At 37.1% G+C, this 19,206-nt stretch overlaps 4 protein-coding genes across 8 annotated transcripts in view; 1 reads left to right on the top strand and 3 right to left on the bottom strand.

The window, feature by feature from the left end:
* The window catches only part of cadm2a (cell adhesion molecule 2a), a 670,454-nt gene that overhangs the window by 413,019 nt on the left and 238,229 nt on the right, over positions 1-19,206 (top strand). The gene's annotated exons all lie outside the window — the stretch shown is intronic.
* LOC141369100 (CD209 antigen-like protein C) lies at positions 9,154-11,020 on the bottom strand. The gene is made up of 5 exons (XM_073874669.1): positions 10,212-11,020; positions 9,901-10,137; positions 9,589-9,716; positions 9,384-9,490; positions 9,154-9,274 (listed from the first exon to the last, which is right to left on the bottom strand). Exons 1-5 carry the CDS (start codon positions 10,360-10,362, stop codon positions 9,154-9,156), a joined length of 744 nt encoding a protein of 247 aa, XP_073730770.1. The 5' UTR covers positions 10,363-11,020.
* LOC129447014 (CD209 antigen-like protein C) lies at positions 11,303-15,455 on the bottom strand. The gene is made up of 5 exons (XM_073874220.1): positions 14,327-15,455; positions 14,001-14,243; positions 13,780-13,907; positions 12,555-12,661; positions 11,303-12,453 (listed from the first exon to the last, which is right to left on the bottom strand). Exons 1-5 carry the CDS (start codon positions 14,505-14,507, stop codon positions 12,324-12,326), a joined length of 789 nt encoding a protein of 262 aa, XP_073730321.1. The 5' UTR covers positions 14,508-15,455; the 3' UTR covers positions 11,303-12,323.
* Positions 15,487-17,779, bottom strand: LOC129447023 (uncharacterized). The gene is made up of 5 exons (XM_073874668.1): positions 17,626-17,779; positions 17,303-17,560; positions 17,064-17,191; positions 16,867-16,973; positions 15,487-16,753 (listed from the first exon to the last, which is right to left on the bottom strand). The coding sequence occupies exons 1-5, from the start codon at positions 17,777-17,779 to the stop codon at positions 16,636-16,638; spliced, it is 765 nt and encodes a 254-aa protein (XP_073730769.1). The 3' UTR covers positions 15,487-16,635.

The following is a 19,206-nucleotide window of genomic DNA, read 5'->3' as shown; positions in this document are numbered from 1 at the left end:
TTGTACTCAATGTCAACAACATAAACCAGAATGTCGCAAACCCGCTGGCTTGTTGCAGCAGACAGAAGTACAGGAACCCTGGGAATTGCTTGGCGTGGACCTGATGGGCCCATTACCTCGAAGTACCCAAGGTAATACTCAACTGTTGGTTGTAGTAGATTATTATAGCCATTGGGTTGAGTTGTTTCCACTCCGTAAAGCAACGGCTGTGACCATTGCACAGACTCTTCGGAAGGAAATTTTGACCCGGTGGGGTGTCCCAAAATATTTGTTGTCAGATAGGGGGCCCCAATTTACTTCCGAAATTTTGAAGGAATTGTGCACTAGGTGGGGAGTAGTGCAAAAGCTGACAACAGCATATCATCCCCAAACAAACTTTACAGAACGTGTGAATCGAACTGTTAAAGCTATGATATCGACTTATGTGGGTGAAGAACACAATCATTGGGATCATTATTTGCCAGAGTTGAGGTATGCTATTAATTCTGCTGTACAGGAGAGCACTGGGTACTCCCCAGCTGAGATACTCCTTCATAGAAGGTTGACAGGGCCCTTTGAACGTGCTCTAGAACCACATCAGATTAGTCTGAGAGTCGTCAAAGATTTGCATGAGATGGTGGAAAAGAACTTATCTCAAGCTAAAGAAAAACAAAAACGGCACTATGATGCTGGTCGGAGGAATGTGTGTTTTGTTAGGAATGATAGAGTATGGATGAAAGCTCATCCTCTTTCCAAAGCCTCTCAAGAATTTGCAGCTAAATTTGCAGCAAGATGGACTGGTCCTTATCGAGTTGTTGAAAGGCTAGGACCAGTAAATTACCGTATTGTGCGTGAGGATAATGGAGAAGATTTGCGTACAGTACATGTTTGTAATTTGAAGCCTGCGTATCCCACAGCGACTGAATTAGACCAGAAAGAAAAGGAAAAGGTCTTGAAGATTTTTGCTGAGGAATCAGACGAGGAGGACTTTTGGGGTTTTTGAAATGATGTTATATATGCCTCATGTTACCTGACTTTGGTGTTCTTGTCTATGGTGACTCTCTGATAATTTCTTCTGTGGTGTAAGTTATAATAGTGTAGAACAGTATGTGTTCTTTTTCTAAGGGGGGGAGAGTGTGACGGTTGTCAATATTTTTTCTATTAGTGGTAGCGGAATTTTATGTTTATTAGTGGTAGCGGGGCTTATGCGTGTGTATATGCGTTACCGGAAGTTATTTAAGGGAGTTTGGTTCGGACGCTCGCTGGCTCTGGCTCTCTCTCTCTCTCTTGTGAGCCGGGTCGCGCTCTCGTTCAGGTGTAGGTTGAGGTTCGCTCGCGTTTCTCCTCTCCTCTGTTGTTGTTGGAGTGTGCAGTGGGTTGCACTGCTGTGAGTATGTTGGTATATTTTTACTCTCTTGTACTGAAACCGCATAATATTGCTTTGAAGTGCGTGTATGGTATAATATTGACGCGGGAGTCAGTGTTGATGATTCCTCGGTTTATGTGTAATACGAGAGTATTTTTGCCTTTACGAGAGCGATGTTTGTTATACTGGAGAGAGCGAGTATGCCGCTAAATTTAGAGAGATTTTGGTATGGGCAGGCAATTGTTTTCTTTTTCTTTTTTTTGTGGAGCGCTCCAAGCAAAGTGGTGTTTTGTTTGGGTATGTTGGGGATTTATTAATGGGAGTTTTTCCAGGCCTAGTAGTCCAACGGTTGACCTAATATACTAAAGACCATTTAATTGTGCACATGATAGTCTGTTTGGTGTGTTTATAATACAAAGTGATCAGATCTGTTGTTATCCTGAGGCCTTTGCAAAAGCACATAAAGCACATATGTTAAAGACTATTCTATTGTGCATATACTAGAGTCTAAATTGATGTGCTCATATTAAAGTGTTCAGATCTGGTGTTATCCTGAGGCCTTTGAAAAGCACACATGTTAAAGACTATTTTATTGTGCATATACTAAAGACTGCTTCTACTACAATGCACTTAATATGTTAAAGACTCTTATATTGTGTGTATGCTAGTCTATCCTATGTGCTTGTATCGCAAGTGTGTTCAGATCTGTATCTATTGAGAGGCCTATGTAAAGCAGATGTGTTAAAGACTGCTCTATTGTGTGTATATTTGGGATTGCTACAGAGAGCACAAAGGTAAAGACTGCCTAGACGGTACCCATTCTTACTATTAAAGAACATATTATGGTGCTTATGTTAAGGTAGGTCTATACTATTGTACTGAATATCAGGTTGAGATGCTCATGTTTAAGCTGATGTACACGTTTTTGTAGAGTGTGCATGGTTTTCTAGGATCATATGCACATGAAGTTACAAGGGTCTATTGTCATGTGGAGATTATTATTATGATGGATTGTTTAGAAGATGTCAACCGTTGATATTTGTTTCGGTAATATAAGGTAAATGTGTCTGGGCCTGGAAAGGTGTTTTTTTTATTTTATTTTGGGTGATTTTGTGCTCTATGTAGTTATGTAATGTTGTGTTCATATCTAAATGAAGCTATAAATACAGAAGTATAAGCTACTTTTTTTTGGTATGTCTTTTTTCAACTGGATTTATTGCCATATAAGTTGGTGGTAAATTACAAAGTAATTTGATTACTGTGGTGGTTTTTACCCCTGGCGCCCGAACCCATTCATTGCAAAGCCAAATACCGCTACAATGTGGAAACCACACAAACAATGTGATTCCACATGTCCCCACACAGAACATAATACTATCACGGTCCTGCCAGATGCACTCAGACCTACATCTAACACAGATGTCTGACAGGACCGTGACAGTAAAAGGATTCAAGCCGTTACAATGAATTATTATTTAGTAACTAGTTCCACAGAAATTTTACGTTTACTCAGTTTTTGTCTCCAAAGTGTTATTTTAATTTAATTTTTTGTTGGCCCAAACATGATTCAAACTTTAAGAGTATCTTTGCTCAACTAATTGTATAGTTCATTCAACTAAAATTTGTTGAAAAACTGATGCCAATTTAGTAATGTTAAGTTTACCCCTTGACTCCATAGGACAGAACGCATCGCGTCATACCCAGTTTGACGTTTCTAGACAAATTCCACTAGGGGGGCCAAGGAGGGGCCAGTGTTTTACCAGAGGGGCAGATAAAAATGGCAAGAAATTATATTTAAAGATAATAGGGGGGTGGTTACAGGAATTAGTTTAAGACAGGACAAGGCCTTATAGTTTAATTAGGAAATATAACTAGTTTTAGCAAACATGCCTTACTAAATACATTACTTGTGTGCATTTTGAGGTAAAACAAAGGGCACTGATGTATTTTAAGATATGTCAGTGCAAGATGTTTTCAGTTTGGACAGCTCTTACATTTATTTTAGTCTAGGACTAGTCTAATCCCTGTCCGGGAAACCGCCCCTTTATGTTCATGTCAAAGACACTTAAAACAAGTGCATACATACTACGATAAGCAAAGACAAATGTTTCAGCTGTAGTGGCAGTGACAGTGCATCATTTATAAATTTTTAGGACTGGAACAAAGGCAGGGGTGTAAATACACCACTAACGATGAACTAAACAAGACATAGGTGATGACGAGTGGAACAGAGAATGAGCTAACTAACATCATAATGAATAGGATAATGAGCTAAAGTCCGAAATATACTGCACAATTATTGGCTGCCCGAAAAATTGCCACCGCGAAACAATCGTCGCGATTTCTGTGATCGTGGCTCTTCGCAGGTGGTCCTATGTGGTACAGTGAGAGAGGTTCAAAGTTGGACGTTTTTCCGGTCCTGCATCTAAATGATACCCTTCAGCATGATCACCACACAGTGTGTTTGATGCTACGACCTGCGTACTGGTATTTGTTTACGACGAGCGCATGTTGGTGATGTTGCACTAACGTGTGACTCAGGCGCCGAAGCTTCCGTGTCATCAACGTACAGTCTGTGCACTGAAAAAAATGATTCATTGAATTTAATCAATTTTTTTAAGGTAAGTGGTTGCAATCAATTTATTTAAGCTACATTTAAACAAAAGTTTTATATTTTATTTTACGTTACTAATATTTTTTGTTTAAATGTAGCTTAAATAAATTGATTGCAACCACTTACCTTAAAAAAATTGATTAAATTCAATGAGTCATTTTTTTCAGTGTGCTTGTCGTACCCAAGTTTAAACGATCCATGTCACACAGTGTGATAAGGTAATGATCTTAAAGGAGGGCAAAAATTTTGCAGTGTATTCCGGGCTTAAGGCAAAACATGAAGAAAAAACAAGCAAACATAAACTTAACTATGACAACATTTGGAGACTACTGTACCAAGCACGTGTATTTTGTGCCAGTAGTTGGTTGTTTAATAAACTAAAACCTGCACAGCAATGATCACAACGTATCAGTTACATCATACAATGTTACTCACATTGATACTAAATGCAATCAAATTGATTGTAGATTTACGATTCATGTCTCTCACAAATCCATTTTCTAATGTTTTTACATGCAAAATCATTCCACCCTGATGAATCAGACTCAACACAGTCTTCATCACCTCCACAACTATTGGGTTCTCCAGATGACCAGAAGCTGAAAGAACAGATCATCATTAGATCTTCAGTGTTGTTTTCTGTGTGATATGATACTGACTGTGAGAATCATTTATTGGATAATAATCAGTCAAATGTAGTGACTTCTCACCTTAAAGTCAGTGTGCTGCCATCAACCCATTTCCATCTGCCCTCCTGATCAATATCAGACAAACCAATCCAGTGTCCGTCCTCACCCAAGTAATCCTTAATAAAATCCTGAGAAGATGAAATGACAGCACATTTATATTATAACTTTAAGCGGTTTTTAACTGACATCCCATAACCAACAGCAGCTACAAAACTTGTTTCACTCACTTGTTCCTCTTTGTTGTTAATGATGATCAGATCTGCTCCTCTCTCTCTACAGTAACTTCTGCTCTCACTCCAGCTCTTCTTCTCAGATGAAATGAAGTACAAACTGAATTGATAGTAAATCCATCCATCTGTAAACACAAACATTTCAGCTGCTACAGTAAAACTTTTCTCTGACCACACTGAACTTTACAAATTTTAGTAGTGCTTGAAAGATGTATTAACTGCATCATTTCAATTTTAAATATTTGTTTTAGTGATAGTCAACATTACCATGAATATAAATCCACAGTCCATTTATCTTCTGATTACATTGTTCAATCAGTTTAGTGATTTTATTATACTTGGCAATTAATTCATCTCTCTCTTCAGTGATGTTGGTATATTTGGTTAGTAGCTGGTTTCTCTCTTCTGTGAGATTGTTGTTGTGACATTGGTAATTGTTTGTATTGATGAGGACACACAGCACTATGACTGCAGTCAGTAGAAGAACACACAGCAGCACCAAACACACCAAAACTGATCTGTAACTCCTGTTCATCACACGCTCACTTCCTGAAGATGACAGATGACAGAATTTTGTCATTATTTTATTTGTTTTTAGGCAAATAAATGAAAGTCATTACCTGTAGCCTGAAGTGGTTGTTGTCTGTTTGTATTTGTGTCTGTCTGTGTACTAAAGCCATCTCCACTCTCATAGATGACCACCGTAATCTCCATTCTGTCCGTTCCCTGAATCTCAGTATTGAGCACATTGTGATAAATATCATCAGACATTGCAGCTCTTCTTCACTACACTCTTAACACAATGGATATGTGCTAAAGATAAAAGTTCTTCCTGTGTATTTCTTTGTTCTTCTCTGTATTCTGTTTTTACATTGATGAGAATGACGCAAGGAAACGGAACTGATCTCAGAGCAAAGTGTGAAGACCAAGGTCTGCCATGCGCAACTACTAGTGCGTGGCATGTATCTCTGTGCAGTTAGCATAATTTGAAATTACAAAAAAAATGTTTTCTTAAAGTTCTTCTTAAGTTTTCTCTCATGTACAGATACAGATGAGTCTCACCTGCAGACTCTGGCCATTGGTTGAGGTCAAACAAACAGATCAATGTTATAAAAACACCTCAGAGTCACACAGGCTGTTTACACTTGGCATTAAGATGTGTTTTCATCGATCGGATCACAAGTGGACGAGAGAGACAGATTACGTTTACACCTGGTATTTAAATCAGTCTCTTTTGTCCACTCTCGACCGCTTCTCTCTTGAATACTGTGAGGGGACGGTCCGTGAGACGGTGGGCGAGTCTCTCTGCTGTCATTCAAACGTGAGCGGGAGTAATTATGAGTTTATATGGACGCGAACAAATATTATGTCGCAGTCCGCTGCTTGTTTAGCAAGTAAACATGCTGCATGGAGTTTTGTACGTGTGTATGTAAGAGCTTTCTCTGAATTTCAGCGCAATTGATGAAATATGATCGTGCAACTTTCACACGCTTTCAAAACAAAACCACGGAGATCAGACGCTTTGGTTTTATCAATGAAAGACTAAAAATACACTGTTCACTGTATGTTCACGCCAGAAGTCAAAAAAAGACGTAAAACTTGTGTTTAATACCTCAGATTAGATAAATGGGCGGAGAGAAGGCGGTCGCGTGTGGCTGTTCGAATGCATTCAACCACATGTGCGTTCCGCAACTCCAAAGCGATCCGATCGAAAGTGGTTTCGACTACCTCTGGATGTGGTCGAAAGTGGACGAGCTCAAAACGTTTTGAACACTGTTTACACCTGGCATTAACGGCGTCCACTTGTGATCCGATCGACGAAAACGCATGTTAATGCCAAGTGTAAACAGCCTCACAGTGTCATTCTGCAAACAGCTTGCTTACAGTTAAACCTGCAGATTAATCTTGAATAGTAAAAGTGTTTTAATTTAATAATACCACATTTACAGTACAGTTAGACATATTTTTGCTCAAACTTAACCAAAACTATATGACTAATGTTTAACTGGCATTTTATTTTATTGAGGGGTTTTCGAAGCATATAAAAAAGTTAAGAGCAGACAGAATATAACAGGGAATAAAGTGAAAATGTGATCAGATTAAAAAAATTGTCCATGTGACAACCATAACTTTGACACATCAAAAGCACTTATCAGTTTTGTAAAAAAAAAAAAACCTGAGGAAATGGCATCTGTTCTGTGCTAATGGCAGCTGGAGAAAAATAAAATGAAACATCTGTGGTGAATGTGTGAAATCTGAGATCATGTGGCATTCAACAAGTACAAGAGAAGGTGCTTGTAAAGTGATGCACACGCATAAACAGGTTATCAGCAACTCAATAATATTTACATTATTATATTGTTGTATTATTAATTTAAGCAATTATTTGTGTAATTTATATATGTGACACAATATGTGTGTAGGAATTGGTATGTATGTGTCATGAAGGCTCTGCTGCAGACACATGACGTAATCTGAAGTGGCAGACATTAAATCTGACTCATATCACTGGCTCAACCAATGGCATTTCATCTTTCATTGTAACACTCAGTTAAAGTGACAGTGCATTAATACTGACCAGGCCATACATAGAATAGAAACACATTCATTTGCTCAATGACTTTATTATAAAGATAATTTCATAGTAGTGAAATGTGATTTAAAACACAATCTGTAACAAAGCAAAATATAAATTAAAGAATTTTATATCAGTATGCTTCTAAATATAAATTTCACTTTTGCAAAGATCTATTTTTGTATCAATTTATTTTTAAAAAGATTATTCAGATAAAAATGGCTCTTCCTTGATTTATAATGGCATACATCAGGTATAAATGTTAAGGCTCCAAAATTATATCCCTCCATCATTAAAGCAATCTTTTAATGTAAATCTGTACATTTTTAGTGTCAATCCATATATATTTTGATCACCATCAATGCACTGTTTTTCTGTTGCAGGTATAAAGTAGGACAGATTTGCTAACAGCCAGCACAAACAAAAAACAAAACACAAATATTATGGAAGTATTGTGATAAATGAAGAAGAAAATAGGGATGGTAAGCACACAGTTGACGGTACTCATTGATTTCCACCGTATTTGTTTTTCCTACTATACTATGGGAGTCAATGGTCAGCCGTGTGCTTATGATCATTTATCAAAATATTGACTTTTGTGTTCATCTGAAAAAAAAAAACAATTCATACAGGTTTAGAACAACATGAGGATGAGAAAATGATGCAAATTGTTACACTGTCCCTTTAAGAAGAGGAGCCTTGTTTAACCACTTGAGCCATACCGGGAAAAGCTGCCACCAGAGCGATCAGTCACACACTCACACATTTACCAGCACAAATGCTATTTTTAAACACTTTGGGCTAGTTTCCCAGACAGGGATTATCTTAAACCAGGACTAGGCCTTAGTTTAATTAGGAAATATAACTAGTTTTATCAATATGCCTTACTACAAACATTACCTGTGTGCATTTTGAGGTAAAACAAAAGATATGTCAGTGCAAGCTGTTTTCAGTTTATTTATTTTAGTCTAGGACTAGTCTAATCCCTGTCCGGGAAACCGCCCCTTTATGTTCATGTCATAGACACTTAAAACAAGTGCATACATACTACGATAAGCAAAGACAAATGTTTCAGCTGTATTGGCAGTGACAGTGCATCATTTATTTATTTTTAGGACTGGAACAAAGGCAGGGGTGTAAATACACCACTAACGATGAACTAAACAAGACATAGGTGATGACGAGTGGAACAGAGAATGAGCTAACTAACACCATAATGAATAGGATAATGAACTAAAGTCCGGAATATACTGCACAATTATTGTGGCTCTTCATAGGTGGTCCTATGTGGTACAGTGAGAGAGGTTCAAAAAAAGGAAGTTTTTCCGATCCTGCATCGTCCTGCAACGTGTGACTCAGGCGCCGAAGCTTCCGTGTCATCAACGTACAGTCTATGGTTGTCGTACCCAAGTTTAAACGATCCATGTCGCACAGTGTGATAAGGTCTTATAGGAGGGCAAAAATCCTGCAGTGTATTCCGGGCTTAAGGCAAAACATGAGGAGAAAACAAGCAAACATAGACTTACATATGACAACATTTGGAGACTACTGTAACAAACACATGTATTTTGTGATAGTAGTTGCTTCTTTATACAACAATAAACTACAACCTGCACAGCAAATTCACAACGTATCAGTTACATCATACAATGTTACTCACATTGATATTAAATGCAATCAAATTGATTGTAGATTTAAGATTAATGTCTCTCACAAATCCATTTTCTAATGTTTTTACATGCTAAATCATTCCACAACGATGAATAAGACTCAGCACAGTTCTCTATGTTTCCACCATTGGGTTCTTCAGACGCCCAGAAGCTGAAACAACAGATCATCATTAGATCTTCAGTGTTGTATTTTGTGTTATATGAAACTGACTGAGAATCATTTATTGGTTAATAATCAGTAATATTTAGTGATTTCTCACCTAGTGGTCAGTGTGCTGCCATCAACCCATTTCCATCTGCCCTCTACATCACTGTCAGACAAACCAATCCAGTGTCCGTCCTCAACCAAGTAATCCTTAATAAAATCCTGAGAATATGAAACGACAGGACATTTATTTTATAACTTTTAGCAGTATTAACTGACCTCCTATAACCAAGAGCAGCTACAAAACTTGTTTCACTCACTTGTTCCTCTTTGTTGTTAATGATGATCAGATCTGCTCCTTTTTCTATACAGTAACTTCTGCTCTCAGTCCAGCTCTTCTTCTCAGATGAAATGAAGTAAAAACTGGATTGATAGTAAATCCATCCATCTGTAAACACAAACAGTACAGCTGCTACAGTAAAACTTTTCTCTGACCACACTGAACTTTACAACTTTTTGTAGTATTTTTGTATTAACTGCATACTTTCAATTTTATTTTATTTTTTATTTTTAGTCAACATTACCATGAAGACCTGTCCACAGTCCATTTATCGTCTGATTACATTGTTGACTTAGCTTAGTGATGATATTGTACTTGGCTTTTAATTCATCCCTCTCTTCTATGATATTGGTATAGTTGGTTAGTAGCTGGTCTCTTTCTTCTGTGAGTTTTTTGTTTTGACACTGTTGATTGTTTGTATTGATGAGGAGGACACACAGCACTATGACTGCAGTCAGTAAAAGAACACACAGCAGCACCAAACACACTGTAACTGATTTGTAACTTCTAATCACCACACGCTCACTTCCTAAAGATGACAGACGACAGAATTTTATACATTTTTGTTTTTTTGTCTTTAGGCCAATAAATGAAAGTCATTACCTGTAGATGGAAGTGGTTGTTGTTTGTTTGTATTGGAGTCTGTCTGGGTCCTAAAGTTATCTCCACTCTCATAGATGGCCACCATCATCTCCATTCTGTCCGTTCCCTGAATCTCAGTATTGAGCACATTGTGATAAATATCATCAGACATTGCAGCTCTTCTATAGTACACTCTTCACACAGTGAATATGTGCTTAAGATTAAGTTCTTCCTGTGTGTTTCTCTGTTCTTCTCTGTCTTCTGTTTTTACACTGATGAGAATGAAGGAAGGAAACGGAACTGATCTGATAGCAAAGTGTGAAGACCAAGATCTGTTATTTGCAACTACTAGTATGTAATGTATCTCTGGGCCGGTTAGCATAACATAAAATTAAAAAATTATGTTTTCATAAAGATTTCTTGAGTTTTCTCTCATGTACAGATACAGATCAGTCTCATTGCAGACTCTGGCCATTGGTTGAGATCAAACAAACAGATCAATGTTATACAAACACCTCAGAGTCACCGTCATTCTGCAAACAGTTTGCTTACAGTTAAACCTGCAGATTAATCTTGAATCTTTTTTATTTGATAATACCATTTTCAGTACAGTTAGACATCTTTTTGCTTAAACCTAACCAAAACTATATGACTACTGTTTAATTGACCTAGACCAAGGAAATAGCATCAGAGATCTGTGCTCATAGCAGTTGGAGGAAAACAAAATGAACTGTGGTCAATGTGTGAAATCTGAGATCATGTGACAGAGAGGTTGCTTGTAAAGTGATGCACACGCACAAACAGGTTATCAGCAATTCAATAATATTTACATTATTATATTGTTTTATTATTAATTAAAACAATTATTTGTGTAATTTTTATATGTGTCACAATATGTGTGTAGAAATTGATATGTGTCATGAAGGCCCTGGTGCAGACACATGAAGTGATCTGAGGTGGCATTGAACTCATAATGGTCTTAAAATAGGGACACCAAGCACACTTTCAGTTCAACACTGGCTCAACCAATGGCATTTCATTTTTCACTGTGACACTCAGTTAAAGTGACAGTGCATTGTTACTGACCAGGCCATACATAACTTGGAAACACATTCATTTTCTCAATGCCTTTAATATAAGATAATAAGATAATTTTACAGTGGTACAATGTGATTTTAAAACACAATCTGTAATAAAGCAAAAGATAAATGAAATAATTTTATATCAGTTTGTTTCTAAATACAAATATCACTTTTCCACAGATTTATTTTTACGTAAATGTTTTTATAAAAAGATTATTTGGATAAAATTTAGAAGAATTATGAATAATAAAGACTTATGTGATTAATCATTCTGATAAGAGTATTACAGCACATATTTAACTCTTTCCCCGCCATTGACGAGTTATCTCTTCAATTAAGAGAAAACATTTCTCTGCCAATGACGCTTTCCTGACGAGTTTTTACAGTAATCTGTAATTCCGCTATTATACCTAACGTATAAAAAAGCTGAAGCAAAAACGTTTTCCCGTTTTGTTTGTTTGTTTGAAAGCAGAGGGTCTGTTCTTTCATTTGATATACAGTATTTATATGTTCATAGAAGAAAATTTTCCTGGAAGGCATTTTAAAACTTTTGTAAAATTAAAAAAATGCTGGCGGGCAACTTTAAAAAAAAATGGCTGGCGGGGAATGAGGTAGTAAAAGTGTAAGTACAAGTTAATAACAAAGCTGTAAACTGAAAGGGCCAATATTATGCCCATTTTTACAAGATGTAAGTCAGTCTGTCAGTCAGTCAGTGGTCATGGGCGAGGCTTTGTTAGTGTGACGTCACATTAACAAGTAAATCAAAACATCATGTCTAATGAGATTGCTCTGATTTAATGGGGATTTGTGAGTGGATTTTTTCATTGTTGGGTTGTTGTGTTCACACACTGCCAACACACGATTATGTCCAAACACTGTAAAAGTGGATTTTGCATAATATGTGCCCTTTAAACAGCACATTGCTGTATAACATAAGTTGTTAGACAAAAATGAACATTGAAATGAAAAAAAAAAAACATTTTGGTGTTCAGGTCAGAAAGATCTATCTATATCTTTAAATCTTCCAAGTAAGAAAGGATTGTTGTGATGATCAATTTAAACGTTTTGTCTCACAAATGAATTTAAATGCTGCATAACAAAAATAATCAGACCACACAGATAAATGATTAACAACACAGTTTTCATCTTCTACTCCTTGAGGCTGTGTAACCTTCCAGAAGCTGAAACAACAAATCATCATTTAATCTTCAGTGTTTTTGTATGATATGATACTGACTGTGAGTTTCATTTAATGGATAATAATCAGTTAGTGATTTCTCACCTTGTGGTCAATGTGCTGCCATCAACCCATTTCCATCTGCCCTCCACTTCAATATCAGACAAACCAATCCAGATGTTGTCTGTACCGGACTTTCCGCTAATGAAATCCTAAAAACAAACATAAAATTTACAATTATCAAGGCAACATTAGTCCGTCAGTCACTTCGCCAATGGAGATTCAAACACATACATGAGAACATAAATCCTCTACACCCTTCAAAGAGCTCACTTCAAGGGCTCTGCCACCCAAACCGAGGATGGCATAGAGATGCTCACTTCCATTTGGAAATCGCCTATTGAGTCTTTCACAGCTGATTCTTTTAAGAATAACACATGTGTTTCTGAATCCTTAACTCAACCTGCTGAGTGTTGCTGCGAGATGCGCTGTAGTTCTGTTTTAGCTGCTGGACAAAAACAGCTAATATTGCACCTAAAACGTAAAGTTACTTATAAACTGTTTATTAAACTGTTGTATGAAATGCGGGCGGCAGTGGGTCAGTGGTTCATGTAGGTTGTCTGCAAAACTATCAGTCACCATTTACACTAAAAGTAAAAAAAATCTAAACCATTCTCGTGTTTGGGTGACTTCCTAGATAATTTTGTTATTGACTTTAGTCAGACCACTTGTCCAGTTGGGCAAGTAAAATTCTCTTTCACTTCCCCTTCACAAAAATCTGCTTGCCCTAGGAAACCTTCATGAATGTATCTTCCTTCCCGACAGCCCTGCCCAATCTATTTATTTATTAATCTATTTATTATAAATGCCATTCCAGCATCTATGGCCATATTCATGGTGAGAACACACAGGTTAATTTACATTTGATCTATGCACATGTTGGGGGAGGGCGATTTGGCATCTCCATTTCACATAATTTGCATGTCTTTGGCCTGTGGGAAAAAACGGAGTACCCGGAGTAAACCCACACCGACACAGGGAGAACATGCAAACTCCACACAAAAAAGCCACCTGACCTAGCCATGCTCGAACTGTGGATAAGTGCTACCCGCTAAGCCAATGAGCCACAGCGCCCTGGCCCAATTCAACACCTGGTTACAGTATTGTGAATTGAATTGAATGCAGTGCATAGTATTTGGGGCTGTTCATGATTTGCTAATTATTTAATAATGTCGTTGTAAATGCTTTCCTTATATTTTACAACGGGCACATTATAGTGATTTACCCACTTTTCAAAACAAATTACTGAGCCATTACTAATATGACTGACTTGTTCCTCTTTGTTGTTAATGATGGTCAGATCTGCTCCTCTCTCTTTACAGTATCTTCTGCTATCAGTCCAGTTCTTCTGCTCAGATGAACTGTAGTACAAACTGGATTGATAATAAATCCATCCAGCTGTTAACACAAACATTAATTTTTTTAAATGTATTTACTACTATTATCTACTATTATAGATTTTTTGTGTTGTTATGTTGTAGTTAACATTACCTTGAAGATGTGTCCACAATTCAATTTTCTCCTGATTCAGCTGTTCACTTAGTTTAGTGATATTATTGTACTTGGCTATTATTTCGTCTCTCTCTTCTGTGATGTTTTTGGTCTCGATGTGACACTGTTGATTGTTTGTATTGATGAGGACACACAGCACTATGACTGCAGTCAGTAGAAGAACACACAGCAGCACCAAACACACTGTAACTGATCTGTAACTTCTTATCCTCACATAACGTCCTGAAGATGACAGACATTAAATTTAGGGTTTTATATCATTATTTTTTACTTCAGTTTTACAGCAATAAAGCAAAAGTTTTTACCCGCAAACTGAAATGGTAGTTGTCTGTTTGTATTGGAGTCTGTCTGTGTCCTGTAGTCATCTTCACCCTCGAAGATCTCTTCCAGCATCTCTCCTCCCTCTTTGTCCATTCCCTGATTCTCAGTCTTGAACAGATTGTGATAGATAGCATAAGACATATCAGATCTTTGTCCGTCAAACATAAGTAACTTGAACAAATGTTGAATGTTCTTCTTGTGTAGTTCCTTGTAAGTTGGCTGATGAGTTTGTTTTTTTTCTGCTTTTTAAAACTGTTATAATAACACAAGGAAATGAAACTTATCTTAGGTTCCTCTGTGTGATGGGATGAATGTGAACAAAAATTGTTTAGAGCTCTTTAAAGGAGCCGCAGACTTGAACTTCCAAAGTTACTGGAAGTCATTCATTTACAATGGAAGCTGTCCTCTCTCAGCTGCAAGGAGCGTCAAATCCAGCGTCAAAACGCGCTGCGTTTTGGGCGACCAGAGCGTCAATCAGAAAGTTAAAAGAAGCTCAACTTTATGGTAATGAGCTAAGACGCGGTTCAGCGGCAAGCAGCGGCAAAACACCAGCAACCAATCGGAATATAACCTATACATTCTTTGGGGAAACATACGATGTAAACTTTCATTTCTACCAAAACATTAGTTCAAAAAAAAAAACAGACTTCATAGCGGCCAAAGCATCAACAAGCTTCCCCGTACTTTTTGACAAGCGTCCTTGACCGGGCGGCCTGAGCCTCTTTGGAAGCTCAAGTCTGCGGGGGTGTGAACGTACAGTTATTATTGTATTATGTTCCCTGGGGTGTACTTAATGTTACAAAAATGTTTGCTCAAATTTTTTCCCTGTTTCTCATACCGTGACTCATGTGGGGAAATCCATCTAAATCCATTGTGTGTTAATAAAGGAGGAGTACATGCAGCGTGCCTTTTCATACATGAGGGAATAACATAACCACATTTGCGGCCAAAACAAAGTGAAAGTAAAATACAAAAAGTGAGCGGATGAGACAGCAACTTCCCTAATCTGGACACAGGCAAAAAGTAAGACTTCCCCACAGCCCGCAGTTTGCAAAATATAGTCAGCATTTTGTATACTAAAGCAAACATTTAGGAACAGTTACAACTTCCTAAAGATTACAGACTTGTTAAGCATTGCATATCCTTACTTATTTCGTTTAGCAATGTAATGAAAGTCATTACCTGTAGACTGAAGTTGTGGTGTGTTTGTATTGAATCATGTGTCCTAAAGTCATCTCCACTCTCATAGATGTCCACCATCATCTTCACTTTCTCTTTGTCTAGTCCTTGAATCTCAGTCTTGAACACATTGTGATAAATAACATAAGACATTTCGGATATTTTACAGTCAAACATCATGAGCATGTGCTAATGTTGCTGCTCTGCTCTAATCTTCTCTTCTTTATAATTCTGTTTTAACGCTTCTTAAACTGACACAGCAGACAGAACTGATCTGAGATCAATGTGTCAAGAATGTGTCAAGTCCAGAATCATGTGACCATTAAGATGAAAAAGTGCATCTCTGTGCCATTAACAAATATGCATTTGCAACTGAAACAACAATTTGAGGTTTAAAGGTGGGGTGCATGATCTCTGAAAGCCAGTGTTGACATTTGAAATCGCCTAAACAAACACGCCCCTACCCCAATAGAATCTGGACCTTCTTTTGATAGACCCGCCCCACATACGCAACCCAGGTAACGATGTCGGTTAGTAGACACGCCCCTTACTGGTGATTGGCTACAAGTGTTTTGGTACTCGGCCCGACTCCCTTTTCCGTTAATGTGACATAAATTTGTGAAAAGCAAACACAATCATGAGTGAATACAAACAAGGGTTTATTAAACTAAACTACTAGAAAACACATTACATCTAACTAAACAAAACACATGCATACAAACAACAATAAAACAGAAAAAGTAATAGGTTAAGCAAGAGGCGGTTAGTTAATCAAACATAAACGAACCATCAGTTTAGAACCAGCACCTTAATTTAAAGGCGTTCTGTGCTTAAAGGTGCAGTGTGTACTTTTTTTGAAAGATCTATTGACAGAAATCCAATATAATATACATACTGTATAGTCGAGCAGATCGAAAATAACTGACGCAATTGGACGTTATGTAAGCAGGATACAGAACTCACAGATGTCAAAATCATCAAATTCAGGTCTGTTGTAGTTTCCTGCATTGTTCTGTTTAGTTTTTTTTTTATTTTGTCCATTTTATAGCAGTTAGGACGACAAAATAAATACATATCTGTTGCAAGCTTTTTATACTGTGTAATTTAAAATTAATTATTTCTCACAAATCCATTTTCGAGCAGTATTACATGAAAAATCATTCCACCCTGATGAATAAGACTCAACACAGTTCTCGTCTCTTTTACCATTGGGTTCTTTAGACGCCCAGAAGCTGAAACAACAGATCATTATTAGATCTTCAGTGTTGTTTCTGGGTGATATGATACTGACTGTGAGAATCATTTATTGGATAATAATCAATAATTACATTTAGTGATTTCTCACCTATAGCTCAGTGTGCTGTTATCAACCCATTTCCATTTGCCCTCCTCATCACTGTCAGACAAACCAATCCAGTGTCCGTCCGCACCAATAATCTTCTGAATAAAATTCTGAGAAGATGAAACCACAGCACATTATAGTTTATAGCAGTTTTTAATCTATCTCCTATCACCAACAGCAGAACAACTTTGTTTATTTACTTGTTCCTCTTTGTTGTTAATGATGATCAGATCTGCTCCTCTCTCTCTACAGTATTTTCTGCTCTCAGTCCAGTTCTTCTTCTCAGACGAAATGTAGTACAAACTGAATTGATAGTAAATCTGTCCATCTGTTAATAGAAACAGTTTAGCTACTACAGTAAATCTTTACTCTGACCACACTGAATGACACAACATAGGAGCTAGTAGTGTTTGAAGTTTTTAATTGTAGTTATACTTACCTGTCCACAGTTTATTTATCTTCTGAATCCATTGTTCACCTAGTTTAGTGATATTATTGTACTTGGCTAATAATTCATCTCTCTCTTTTGTGATGTTGGTGTATTTGGTTTGTAGCTGGTCTCTCTCTATAGTAAAGTTTTTGATCAGGACACACAGCACTATGACTGCAGTCAGTAGAAGAACACACAGCAGCACCAAACACACTGCAACTGATCTGTAACTTCTCTTTCTCACACGCTCACTTCCTGAAGATGACAGAAATGTTTCATGTTTTATTATTATTATTATTATTATTATTTTAAGGCAAATAAATGAAAGTCACTTCCTGTAGACTGAAGTGGTTGTTGTTTGTTTGTATTGGAGTCTGTCTGTGTCCGTAAGTCATCTCCACTCTCATAGATGTCCACCATCATCTCCACTCTGTCTGTTCCCTGAATCTCAGTATTGAGCACATTGTGATAAATATCATCAGACATTGCAGCTCTTCTACACTCTTAACACAGTGAATATGTGCTAAAGATAAAAGTTCTTCCTGTGTTTTTCTCTGCTCTTCTCTGTTTTCTGTTATTACACTGATGAGAATGATGCAAGGAAACGGAACTGATCTGAGACCAATGTGTGAAGACCAAGATCTGTTTACTCTATAAGTACTAGGGTGTATTTAGCATCACATGCAGTTGCAAAATATTATGTTTTCAAAAAGCTTTCTTGAAGTCTTTTCTCATGTACAAATACAGATAGTGTAGTTGCACTGTAGACTCTGGCCATTGGTTGAGCTCACACAAACAGAGCAATGTTATACAACACCTCATTGTTTAGTCACAGTTAAACCTACAGATTAATATTCAACAGTAAAAGTATTTTAAAGTAGACCCATTTTTGGCCAAAGCTAAACAAAACTAATGATAGGCAGAATAAAAATGTGTTCACACTTGAATCAACTTTTGCTATGTGAGTACCATAACTTAACATGTCAATAGCATGTGCTAAATTTTTATGATATGTAACATTTCAACGACCGTGATGGGAAAAAACAGAATCAGAGTTCTGTTGTAATAATGGTAAAAAACAACCAATGATGCCATCTGTGGTCAGTGTGTGAAATTTGTGATCATGTGACATCTAACAAGTACAAGAAAAGTAGCTTGTGAAGTGTTGCATGTTCAAAAACAGTTTATAAGCAGTTAAACAATATTTAGATTACCTATGATATATTTATTGTATGATCATTCATGTAACTTTATATTTGTGATATTTGTGTGCATGTGTCAGGAGAGGTCTGCTGCAGACACATAAAGTGATCTGTGCTGTTCATGAGCTGACAGACTTTCACATTAACCGTAGCCGGGGTGCTCGGGGGTTTGAGCACACACGGAAATTGTTAAGCACGGTAGAAATACACATTATATTTCAATATGTTGTATGTTCATGTGTTCAACCTCATGCGGCGCTGCACAGAGCGTTCCCCCTACTGCATTAAAGTACCACGAGAGTAAGTCAAGAGCATTTGTCTTTGAATGTGTAAGTGGAATTACGCATGGCTAGAAAAGGCTCTCAGCCAATCAGATTCGAGAACCAGAAAGAACTGTTGTATAATAATGTGTAAACTACAGCCTGCACAACATAGTTGTAGGCCTACTCCTTATGTTAATCACATTGGCTTTGTTTACACGCACAAAATGTTGGGTTACACTTTATTTTGACAGTCCACTTTAGACATTCTACTAACTATAAATAACTATGCAACCACATGTCAACTAACTTTCAATAATTTGCAAATACGTCAACTAATTGTCATTATAGTATTAGTAGACTGTAAGGGTTAGGGAAGAGGTTTGGGTTAGTGGAATAAGTTGACATGCACCTTCAAAGAAACTTATAGACAGTTGAATGTCTGTTGAGA

This window comes from Misgurnus anguillicaudatus, chromosome 12 (genome assembly GCF_027580225.2).
Source record: "Misgurnus anguillicaudatus chromosome 12, ASM2758022v2, whole genome shotgun sequence".
NCBI classification, from domain to species: Eukaryota; Metazoa; Chordata; class Actinopteri; order Cypriniformes; family Cobitidae; genus Misgurnus; species Misgurnus anguillicaudatus.
Note: the sequence above shows the minus strand (reverse complement) of the source record. Positions and strands in the feature narration are given on the sequence as shown.

What these genes read in the sequence shown, in the direction of transcription:
- LOC141369100 (XM_073874669.1), bottom strand. Translation starts at nt 10,362, where the DNA reads ATGTCTGATGATATTTATCACAATGTGCTCAATACTGAGATTCAGGGA. An exon ending in ACAACCACTTCCATCTACAG is followed by an intron (nt 10,138 to 10,211) that starts GTAATGACTTTC and finishes TGTCATCTTTAG; the next exon opens with GAAGTGAGCGTGTGGTGATT. An exon ending in GGCAGCACACTGACCACTAG is followed by an intron (nt 9,275 to 9,383) that starts GTGAGAAATCAC and finishes CTGTTGTTTCAG; the next exon opens with CTTCTGGGCGTCTGAAGAAC.
- LOC129447014 (XM_073874220.1), bottom strand. Translation starts at nt 14,507, where the DNA reads ATGTTTGACGGACAAAGATCTGATATGTCTTATGCTATCTATCACAAT. An exon ending in TTAACAACAAAGAGGAACAA is followed by an intron (nt 12,662 to 13,779) that starts GTCAGTCATATT and finishes GTTTGTTTTTAG; the next exon opens with GATTTCATTAGCGGAAAGTC. An exon ending in GGCAGCACATTGACCACAAG is followed by an intron (nt 12,454 to 12,554) that starts GTGAGAAATCAC and finishes TTGTTGTTTCAG; the next exon opens with CTTCTGGAAGGTTACACAGC.
- LOC129447023 (XM_073874668.1), bottom strand. Translation starts at nt 17,779, where the DNA reads ATGTCTGATGATATTTATCACAATGTGCTCAATACTGAGATTCAGGGA. An exon ending in GATAAATAAACTGTGGACAG is followed by an intron (nt 17,192 to 17,302) that starts GTAAGTATAACT and finishes TTCTATTAACAG; the next exon opens with ATGGACAGATTTACTATCAA. An exon ending in TTAACAACAAAGAGGAACAA is followed by an intron (nt 16,974 to 17,063) that starts GTAAATAAACAA and finishes TCATCTTCTCAG; the next exon opens with AATTTTATTCAGAAGATTAT.